The sequence below is a fragment of the Chinchilla lanigera genome, unplaced genomic scaffold, assembly GCF_000276665.1.
Source record: "Chinchilla lanigera isolate Chin_1 unplaced genomic scaffold, ChiLan1.0 scaffold00096, whole genome shotgun sequence".
Classification (NCBI taxonomy): Eukaryota; Metazoa; Chordata; class Mammalia; order Rodentia; family Chinchillidae; genus Chinchilla; species Chinchilla lanigera.
Genome location: NW_004955497.1, coordinates 4185338 through 4196594, shown reverse-complemented (window position 1 = coordinate 4196594; position 11257 = coordinate 4185338). Strand labels below are relative to the sequence as shown.

Sequence of the window (11257 nt, the reverse complement as noted above, 5' to 3'; positions counted from 1 at the left end):
CGGCGACCCGCACAGGGTCGCTCGGGGCTGGGACGAGCCGGGCCGCGAGCGCACAAGCGGGGTGTCCGTCGTGCCCCCCGCGACCTCCCCAGACCCCCTCTTTGAGGGGCTGGGTTACGGGGTGCCTGGCGGCTGCCCGGTGGAGTCGGGGTCCCGGAGCTGCCCCTGCCTGGGCCGCCGGCTTCGAGTGAACTCGAAATGTGAAAAGCTGGTCTTGGCGGGGAGTCGGTATCTGTTGAGTACGGTGACTGAACGGTGAAGGGAGGGCGGACTTGAAAAGGACTTGCCTGATGTATGTTTTACTTTGCATTTGTAGATTTTGTCCATTCTGGGTTGAAAGTTACTTTTATTTTAAAAATTCCTTCATTGTAGCATTGCTTGTCTTACAAAGAATCATAAAGGATACGGTTGCCGTGAGCTTAATGGTCTTTCTTATGTCATCGCTGTCATTGACTTTGTCATTCATTTTGGATGAAATTTTACGTTCTTTTTGGTTGAAATTTTCTACACTAGCTCCTATGGGGTATGTGATGTCGGATTAACACAGTGTGCGCGGGGAAATGTTGTACCTGTAAATGACAGGAGGATGAGGAGGCTGGGCTTAGCTTTGAGTGAGTGAATACTAAGTGTAGCTTTGTTTTTCTTTTGTGATTTGTGATTTTAGGCACCGATAGCACATTTTCAATTTGCGAGTTGTTTTTTGCCTCAGGAAAAAAACGGTTTAAGTGTTTTTATTTATTTATTTATTTATTTATTTTTGGGATTACCTTGACTAGCAGTCCCAGATTTAGAGTTCTGAAGAGCAGTGTGGAGAGGTTGTATGGGAAGCAGAAGTGGTCTCTCTTTGAATGAAGTTAAATCACTGTGGAGAATTATAGCCGGAGGGCTGGAGATATAGCTCAGGGGCATAAGCGCCTGCCTAGCAAGTACAAGGTCCTGAGTTCGATTCCTAGTACCAAAAAAAGAAAAGAAAAGAAAAGAAAAGAAATCGGTCAAAGAATTACAGCCGGGCGTGGTGGTGCACACCTATAATCCCAGCACTCAGAAGGCTGAGGCAAGAGGGTTGTTGTAAGTTTCAGGCCACCCTGGGCTACAAAGTGAGTTCAAGACCACCCTGAATTACATCGTGAGACCCTGCCTCTAAAAGACCCCCCCTAAGAGAGAATTACATTTATGAGACCCTGATTCTACTATGCCCCCAATTGTCTTTTTCATTCATTTTCTTAAACTGAACATTTAAAAAATTTTTTTTATTATTGCGGCTCTGGGAATTGAACTGAGGGCTTTGTACATTCAAGGCAGCCTCCCACCATTGAGCTATGTCTGCAACTCTCCCTTTAATTTTTTAAAAAACATTTTTGAAGAGAAATAATGTCACTTCATGCATCCCTTCTAGCAACTGTATATCAGGCCTGAAAATTTTACCTGTCGGTGTTAGAAATCTCCAGGTTAAGAATCTACATGGTTCATCTGCCAGCTCCTGCCGCCTTTCTTTCATGGGTTTGGTGTATGTCTTCTTTATGTTGGGCAGCGGGTAAAAGGTTCCTGTCCGTGGGAGTCACCCTCTTAGGAGAGAGGACTTTCACATAGACCCGTTGCAGTAAAGAAATACGGAAAAATGCGAGCTTCCCAGTGCGGGGCAGGCGTGAGCTCTGGTTTCCCAGCATTATGTAGTGGGCTCAACATGTTTTTGCTAACCTCTTAAAGCGTGTTTCCATGTCTAAAAGGAGAAAGATACTTCCCGCTCCAGGCTGTGGGATTTAAGTGAGAGGACCCATGTAAAGTAGGTAGCATACTTCATGGGATGCTGTACGTGCGTACTAGATGTTCGATTTTCCCCCTGCCTTCCTGAGGGCTCTAACGCATGGGGCTGAACTGAGACAAGAGGACGGGCCTTTGCACCAGACCAGTGACTTTTGTCTTACTAAAATCCTTTTGGCAAGTGTAAAATTTGTTGACACTATTGGTCTGTGACATGGCTTAGTATATTCATTAAATTGTTCTAAAAGTCTGTGTGCTTGATAATGATTTTATCATATTTTGTAGTTGTAGTAGAGTAAGTGGCTTTAAGTACTGAGACTTGGATTTATGCCAGATGACTTAATAGTCTAGTATCTGTCAGTGCTGTGGAATGTGCATAGTCACCCTCATTGTACCTGCGAAAGTTGAGATCCAGGAGGAAAAATAACTTGGTCCAGGTTGCCAGCTGGCTTGTAATGATTATCGCTCACATCTGGTAAGTGCTTGTGTGTACCGGACACTGTGTACAATTATTTCCGCATGTGTTATTTCAGGTAACCCTCCCAGCCACTCCATGAGTTAGGCTCGTGGGAGTGACAGAGCTGGATTTTGAATCCATACCATTTTTTTTTAATAATTAAGAATTGAAGAAAAATAAAGCATCTTAAAACATCTATAGTCCAGTCCGGGTGGCACGATACAGAGTACAGAAAAGCGATCCGTGATGACAAGTATAGGCATAATACACCAGTGGAACCAAGATTCCCTTTGCAAGAGAAGTACCTGTAGGAAACGCAGAAGTCGTACCTTTGTTGTAACTGGGCATAATACTCTGTTGGTTTCAGGGTCTCTTTGGCGTGCCCGAGCTCAGTGCCCCCGAAGGGTTTCAGGTGGCGCAGGAGGAAGCCTTGCGAAGGGCGGAGGTGCTGGTGCAGCGCGCCTGTGCCACGCCCGCCGGGCCGGAGACCGTGCGCGTCTTCGATGAGCTGTCCGACACCCTGTGCAGAGTGGCTGACTTGGTAAGACGTTCGTCTGCGATGTCGCCTCTCTTTCAGCAGCATTTATCCTTTGTTTACAAGTAAAAGTCAATGGTAGAACGTCTGAAATAATGGAGAGCTATCACGTAGAAGTGGTCGCGTGCCAGTACGCCCCGGGGATGGGGAAGCGGAGCTGGTGTGTGGGCGCCTGGCGGCCCAGCACGGTGGGAGCCGCCCTGGGTAGTGGGGGGACCAGGGGAGACCCTGTCTCAGCCAGAGGGCTGGCATGCAGCTCGGGGAAGGCCCGGGTTCAGTCCCCAGCGCTGTGGGGTGGGTGGGGAAGAAGGATATTTAGAACTTGTGCTTTAATATGTACATACGGTGAAATAGACACGTACTGTGTAACAGAAGAACAGTTGCGAATGCTGAGGTTTTTTTGTTTGACAGAGGTCCTTTACTCCTGAAAGCTGCTACCAGTAATTCTGATAGACCATTTTACGTGTACGTTTGTACTAAAATCCCTCTTTTTCATAAAATGAATGATATCAGTGTTTATAAGCCTTTTCAGGAATATCGAACTGCTTGCATTAAGTACTTTGTCCTGTTTTGAGGTTGAAATGAGACGTGCACCTCGCTGTCTCCTTCAGCTGAGAAGGCCCCTGCTGAGAAGTCATGCTCTGCCATCAGCCCAGAGGGGCCAGACCTCTGACTTGCAGCGGTGAGGGCCTTTAGTGGTGCACGTAACCTAAAGTCATGGTCACCCAGGGTGCTGTCTGCGTGGTGTTGAGCGGTGACGGTTTTTGTCTTGCGTTCAGTCCATAGTGAACACCTACTACGTGCCGGACACCGTTCTAGGCACAGGGTGGCCCCAGGTTTTTAGATCCTGCGGAGTGGGGGCTGGTGAGAGGTTCGTCTGGATCTTCAGTGATTCATTTCTCTCAGCAGATCTTGGCTTGCGGCCTCGCATCTGTCGGCTGGGCCGCCACTGATCTGTCTCCCGTCCTAGCTTGCTGCCTTTTTCAGAACGGCGCATAAACGGAACCCGCTGGAGACCGCTCCTCCCCTCAGCATCTTCGCTCTTTTCCTTTGTGGGAATGTTTCCTCTCTCCGTAACAGAAAGTGTCCTTGTTGAAAGGTTTTTCCCCCGGAGTAAAGCCTGGGGCGTGGCAGCCAGGTCCCAGCTGGGCTGCGTCTCTATGCTGGTGCCCCACTGTGTGCCGGCGCTGGCCCTCTGACCGTGGCGGAGCAGTGGACACGCACTGCGGGGCCGAGGCTGCACCTTCCCGACCTGACTGCCCCTGAAGTTGGAGAAGGAAGACGTGTGAGCGGGTTTTCTGTACATACAGACAGAGGTTCACTGCGCCCTCAGAATCATGGAATTCATTTTTTTTTTTGCTTAGTCCCTCTTCTGAGTACGTAATATTCTAGAATTTTTCTCTACATTTTGCTTTTGCTCTTCACAAAACAACTTTAAATTCTGTATGCTACATCTTGCCCTATCTTTGAGGTTTTTTTTAATATTTGTGATGTATAGTAGTATCTCATTTTGAAAACTTTTGAAGCTGGATGTGGTGGCACAGGCCTGTAACCCCAGCACTCTAGAGGCTGAGGCAGGAGGATCAAAAGTTCAAGCTCAGCCTGGGCAGTTTGTTGACTTAGCAAGACCCTGTCTCAAAATGGAAAGAAAAAGGGAGGGGACTGGTGATGTAGCTCAGTGTGAAGGCCTTGAGTTCAGTCCCCAGCATCCAAAAGCCAGAAAACCAACAAAAATGTATTAAAAAAAATAAGTTCTAGTGTAACTTCGTTATATGTATGAATTCTCTGGGTAAAGCTAGTGAAAGAACTTTCATCTTTCTGAATTTTTACCATGTTACCTGCTGATATGTTCAATACCATTGTAAGCCAATACAAGTGTTATATAAACTATTTCTTACCCACTGCAGTAGCCATTTTGCTTTTTCTTTTTTTAATACAATTTTTATGTAACGCAGTTACTTTCCTTGTCACTTGTAAGATGCGTACTCATGATTTGATCGTCAACGGTGTAACTTACGCTGCATGTAAATTCGTAATTTACAAATTATGTGTGTTGTAAATTTTACAAAGCCTATTTTCAGATGCCTCGGCACTGGGACCTTATTGTTACTTGCTGTTACAACAGATATATTAACTTTTAAAGGTTTTTGCATTAAAAGCTTTAACACTCCCCCCCCCCCCGGGTACTGGGAGTCGAACTCACAACCTTGCGCTTGCCAGGCAGGTGCTGTGCCCCTGAGCTAAATCCCCAGCCCGCATTAAAAGTTATTTGATAATAAAATTAGGAAATTTTACCTTGTGGTGGTTTTAGTTTATGTTAGTATGTAGTTACAGTGTCTTCTTGGAGAATAAAGAAAATATGTAATATTTCCATTTTCCTTTTATTTTCCAGTTCACTGGCAGTTTTCTTTAGTACTGTACTCTAACACAAAAGCCAAAACCTAGTTTTATGTGATTTCATTTTTGTTCTAAGAATTTTTAATTTAACTCTGGTCATTGTAGCAGCATCAGTAGACATTTTGAGCACTGTTGGATGGGGGCGGAGTTCGTATTTTATAAATGGGCTGCCAAAAGAATGCGCCTTCGTTGTCTGCTCAGAGACTAGAGTGCGGTTGAATTGTTTTTTTTTTTTTTCTGGTACCAGGAATTGAACTCACGACCTCGCGCTTGCCAGACAGCGCTGTGCCGCTGAGCTAAATCCCTAGGCCCTGAATTGGTTTTAAAATAAGCTGCATTGGTTATACAGTGTCAGGTTGTAAAAAGTGCTCTGACTTACTCTCTAGGGCCTGCTTAACGTGAGACGTGTTCTGCAGATAGTTTGGAGTCGCAGAGCTTTAGGTTGTTTTTGCGTGCGTGTGTGCACACTAACTGGGGGCTGAACCCAGGGCCCTCACACTGAGCTGCATCCTCAGCCCTCTATTTTTTATTTTTGAAACTAGGTCTAATAAGTCACTAAGCTGCCCACGCTGGATTTGAATTAGTGATTCTCCTGCCTCAGCCTTCCAGGGTGCTGGGGTGACGGGTGTGTGCCGCCGTGCAAGTGTCAAGAGTGTTTGAGTGCAGGGTCTGTTCTTTTCAACTATTGGCTTAGGAAGAATTGGCTTCATTCACTTGAAGGCGAAAGAGTTTCCTCAGTCAAGTTCATACTTTCTTTAGAGTGAGGCTTGGCTGCAGGGATCGCAGACTTAGTCAGTGAGGAAGGAGGAGGCTGCGTTGCCCTCCTGGCTGAGGGAGTGTGTGGCAGGTCAAGCTCGGCGGCCCACTGTGAATCGCAGGTTTCCGTTTTCCCCCTGAGACCTTGGCAGCAGGCGCTCCATCAGTCCCCTTGTGCTTTTGTCGTCCCCTCCCTAGGCTGATTTCGTGAAGATTGCACACCCGGAGCCGGCGTTCAGAGAGGCCGCCGAGGAAGCCTGCAGGAGCATCGGCACCATGGTGGAGAGGTACGTGCCGCCCCTCCGTCCCGCTCCAGGTGCCAGTGACGTGGTTGCCGGGCTCCGCTGCAGGTGGTTTCCGGCCCAGTGCTCGTGCCCACCTGGCAGGGTGGGAGGTGGCCTGTGACCCTGGGGCAGCGCCGGGGGTGGTTCGGAAGGGGAGGGCTCTGGGGCACCTTCCTCGCCTTCCTTTCCTGCCCTCTGCGGGGCGAGGCTCACCTGCCTTCAGGGGCGCTGTGGGGGTCACATGAGGTCCGTGTAAAGCATTCTGAGGCGTGAGCCCCTCCGGTCACTCGGGAGACGCATCCGGCTTCACCCTTGCCCCTGCTCTCCGTGCCTGAGGCCTGTGTGGGGCCCAGTGGCGGCCGCGGTTCTGGGTTCACGCGCAGCTGCAGTCCCGTTGCCCCGTGGCTGTAGCGCCCCCTCCCCAGGAGCTGAAATTACGACGCCCAGGTGGCGTCCTCAGGGCTCTGCTGAGATGGGATTGGGGGACCCAGGAGGGCTGTTAAATTCTGGGAGGCCCGAGGCAGACCGCAGGTGTCACAGTAATTCATGATGATGTGAGTTACGTTAAAGTCATTTGGAGGTAAACTGATCCTTTCTCAGCCATCCATGAGAGCGCCAAAGTGCTCGTTAAAATAACCGCACAGTGCCGTGTTCCGAAACACTCGGGTGGCGACGCCACGCCAGAGGGCGCGGGAGGCGGGGCAGCCCTGGGGGTTGCCGGGCAGGGATTTCCAAGGGGAGCGGGCTGGGAGGCACCCAGAGCCTGTTCCAGAACTAGACGCTGGTGCAGGAGGAGGGTGGCGCCTCCAGTCAGGCAGGGCTTCCTGGGAGACGGGCGTCTCAGGACGAGCGGCCGTTGCTGTCCTTACAGCGTCGCCCTCAGGCGCAGTTCGTGCGACTGCCTCAGTTTGCTCAAGGGAGAAGGTTGGTCCTGGCGACGTCCAGACACTGGACGAGGCCACAGTGGGGAGCAGCTGGGAGAACGGCCGTCCACGATGGGGGGACCCAAGAGCGGGACCCGCGTGGCCAGGCCCCCGCCTGGGTGCTTGAAAGCTGTGTCCTGCAGGGTGCAGGTGCAGCCTGCTCTGCGGATGAGCACTCTGGGGGCGCGTGGGGCACTGTTGCCACATACTGGTTGTACGAGTCAGTGTCTTCTCCCGGACACTCCCCTCCGCCCGAGGACTCTTGTTCCGCGGGAGGAAAGCGGAATCGCTCTTGACGCAGTGGTGTGCGTTTCTGCCTCTGTCCGCCCCTCGCCGTGGACAGTTTCAGTTGTGTGAAAGTTGAGCCGTCCAAGGGCCCTCACCGCCTTGCCCAGAGCGGGGCTTTCTCCAAGCACCGTGGCTCGGGAATTTCCAAACGCTGGTTCCCGCTCCGGCGTCGTTGTATTGTAACTGACTTCTTCAGCCAGTATTTGCAAGGTCAGGATTACTTCAGCTGGTGTGTGGGATTGATTTATTTCCTGGTAGTAGGGGAAAAGCACTACATGTGGTGAACTGTTGCTAATAATGGCAAACGCAGACTTTATCTCAGGAGCTTCCGACACAGGACAGAGTGTCAGGTCTGCGCTGAGACTTCTCAGGGTAATGCAGCGCAGGCCTCCTCCACCCAGCCGTCCTCGAGACAGCGGGCGGCCCTGGGGCAAGCAGGCGGCAGGAGGGGCCCACGCTTTCTCCTGACTCTTAGCCTTGCTGGAGTGGTGGACGAGAAGGTCTGCGTGGCTCTTCCTGTGAGTGTCTTGATTGGTAGTGACAGTCCCCTTACCCGTGAGAAGACCCAGGAGAATGACGGCAGAAGAAACCCGTGGGCTTATGTATTTGAAAAGTGGCGCTTTGATTGTGAATTGACTGAGGAACCGGGTCAGTCGTGAGGCGCTGAGTAGGAACTGGATGGTTCTTCTTACTGTGTCTCTCCCTGCGGAGCCCCCGGCAGGGGCAGGGTGTGTCTAGTCCAGCGCTGAGAGTGTGCCAGGCCTTGTGTCACGTGGCCCTGCTGGTCCCGTGGTTGGGCTGGAGCCCCGTGGTGGTACTGGCTCCCCAGCAGTGCTCAGGGTGGCCGGCGGGGCTGGCGGCAGCTCCTTAGGCTGAGGGAAGCGTGTTGTGCGCACAGGGTCTCAGCCTGTCCTCACGGCGCCCTGCGGTCTCAGTGTCCCCAGTTGCAGGGCTGCAGCAGGGCCAGCCGTGCGTCTGCGTGCAGCTCTGCAGCTTGTGTCCTGAGGTCCTGTCCAGTTGCCCCTGTCACGCAGGTGAGCACAGGGAGCCCCGGGCCTGGGTGCCGACTTCAGGACCGGAGGAGCTCGTTGCTGCTCAGCCGCGTCCCGCCCTCACGGTCTCTGCCAGTGTTTGCGGAAGGGATGGGTCTCCACCAGGTCGCCGGTCCACCTGCCCCTTTCCTGTAGCCCCCCAGCACTTGGCCCCTGGGCACTTGCACGCCCCAGTGTGATGCCGTTTGTCTGATGTAGATAAAAAATGATGTGTTAGAAGGTAAGATTTTTTCATTTGTAACTCTTCCAGGTTGAACACGAATGTGGAGCTGTACCAAAGCTTGCAGAAATTACTAGCTGACAAAACGCTTGTGGACTCCCTGGATGCTGAAACCAGGTATGCACGGCTTCCTTGGAGTGCGCTGGGACGGGGGCTCAGAGGAGGGCAGGGGTCCCAGGGCCGCCGCACTCACCGCCCGGGTGTGGTGGTCCTTCCCCCACCTCCACTCCTCTGCGCCTTCTCTAAGACCTCTCTCAGGCGGCTCCTCCTCACCCGGCCTGGGCACCTTCCCTTACTTCAGCATTTTCTTTTTAGCTCTGGTCTGCGTGCTAATTTCTGTTCCTCTTTCTGCCTCACGGACTGCCACCTTCCAGAGGGCAGGTGTGGTCTCTTGGTGTGTCCTCAGCCCTTAGCTAGTGAACTGCCCTACACAGCTGGTGATTACACTTAGCCTTATGCTTGAGGCTCTGTAGTTAGTACCGTCAGCAGATATAAGCAAATCAGTTTTATTTATTGGTTGGGTATCATGGTGCTTGAAATGATTTGCTTTGGTTCATTAAATTACATTTATTAGTCTGACTTGACAGGCCTAATTTCTAAGTCCGTACATATGGATAAGAATGCATGCTATCTATGATCTTGGATAGCCTTATGTCTTGTTCAGATTTGCTTATGAAAACAGTATCATTCACAGTAGCTTCAACAAAAATGAAATACTGAGGACTTAATCAAGGATATGAAGGACAGACCTCTATAAAGAAAACTGCAGCTCTCTGAAACCGGAGATTGAAGAGAACATCAGAAAATGGAAAGGTGTCCCCTGACACCTGGGTTGGCAGAACAAATATTATCAAAATGGCTGTCTTAGTTTTCTCACTGCTGAGACAAAATAACCAACACCCCAAAGTTAAAGGAGGAAAGATTTATTTAGCTCACAGTTTGTAGAGGTTTAAGTCTGTAATCGGCTGGCTCCAAGGGAAGGCGGCATGGCAGAGGAGAAAGAGTTCATGATGGGCAGAATGCAGCAGAACAGTGAAGCAGCCAGTAACAAGCAACACCAGCAACCCTCTTCCTGTCCTTTATATTCTTTCCTGGCTACCTGCCTATAGGGTGGGTAGCACTCAAACCGAGGGTGGAATACCCATAATCCTAGCATTGTACCATGAATCAATCCCAGTATCCCATCCTTAATCCCAGCATCACACACTCAAGATCCAGCCCTGCCTGTGACTGCATGAGGCTCTGGGGGGACATCTAAATATAAGCCATAACAATAGCCATATTCCCAAAACTGTTATACAGATTAACTGTAGTCCCAATCAAAATATCAACAGCATACTATATAGAACTACAGGAAACAATCTTAATATTTATATGGAACCAGAAAAGACCCAGAGAGCAAAAGCAGTTTTGGGCAACAAGAGCAAAGCAGGAGGCCCTATAATACCAGACTTCAGACTACTGCAAAACCGTAGTGTACCAGGCGTGGGACTGGGACAAAAACATACGTGGATCAGTGGAACAGAGTACAGGATACAGAAACTTCCCAGGCACATTCAGCTAGTTTATCTTTGGCAAAAGGTCCAAAAGCATGTTGGAGAAAAGATAGTCTATTTAACAAGTGCGGCTTAGGAAACTGGTTATCTGTTTGCAAAAGATCGAAACTGGATCTGTATCTCTCATCATGTACTGAATTAAAATAAAAGTGGATCGAAGATAGAAACATTAAAACAGAAGCATTAAACTTTCTGGAAGATAAAATAGGTAAAACACTTGACATAAGTGTAGGAAAGGATTTTCTAAATAGAACCTCAACTGCACAAGAAATAAGAGCAAAAATGAAAAAACGGGATTATTTCAGACCAGTAAGCTACTGTGCAGCAAAAGAATCAATTACTAGAATGAAGACACAGCCTACAGAATGGGAAAAAGTTTCTGCGAGCTCCTCCTCAGTCAGAGGACTGATCTCTAGCATATACAATGTAAGGAATTCAAAGAAATTCGACCCCTAATGTTAAAGACCCGGTCAAGAAATGGGCAAGTGAGATGAACAGACACCTCACGGAGGAGGAGTACAGGTGGCCGCCAGACGTATGAAGAGACGGTCAGTGTCTGTTGGTACTTGTTCCCCGCTCGCAGAATTTCACTTCCTAGCGTTTCTAAGAAGCTGAGCCGTAAAGGAAAGAGTGGTTTTCTAAACCTGTGTGTTCCCTCCGAAAGGATAAGTAAAACTCAGAACGTACAGTAGATGGTAGGAAGGGAAAGGAACTGCTCCAAGGAAGAAGACTGGGGTGAGGGAAAGAAGAAAAAAGAAAGAAGGAAGACAAATACATGTGAATAGCTGCGCTAACTGTACTGCTGATGAAAGGAACAGTTAATGCTTAAAATCTTTTATGTTCTGGCCAATTTTGCATGCTTATATCTGGTAGTCTGAGCAACGGATTTGAAGGTGACAGTGTGCAATGGAACTAGCATGGTGCATTCCTACCATCTTGTCTAGTGAAACTCTGTATTATCTCTGACGTTTTATCTAATAATTATTTTTTTATTCTCTTTAATGGTTCAAACAATCTTCCACTCTTAC

General features: G+C 49.5%; 1 protein-coding gene across 2 annotated transcripts in view; it reads left to right on the top strand.

Moving 5' to 3' along the window:
• The window catches only part of Mipep (mitochondrial intermediate peptidase), a 131910-nt gene that overhangs the window by 405 nt on the left and 120248 nt on the right, over positions 1 to 11257 (top strand). For both annotated transcript variants that reach the window (XM_013505468.1, XM_005406325.2), the window contains exons 2-4: positions 2586 to 2759; positions 6105 to 6193; positions 8704 to 8790. In XM_013505468.1, coding sequence (XP_013360922.1) covers positions 2586 to 2759; positions 6105 to 6193; positions 8704 to 8790 — 350 coding nt within the window. The remainder of the gene's footprint in view (positions 1 to 2585; positions 2760 to 6104; positions 6194 to 8703; positions 8791 to 11257) is intronic.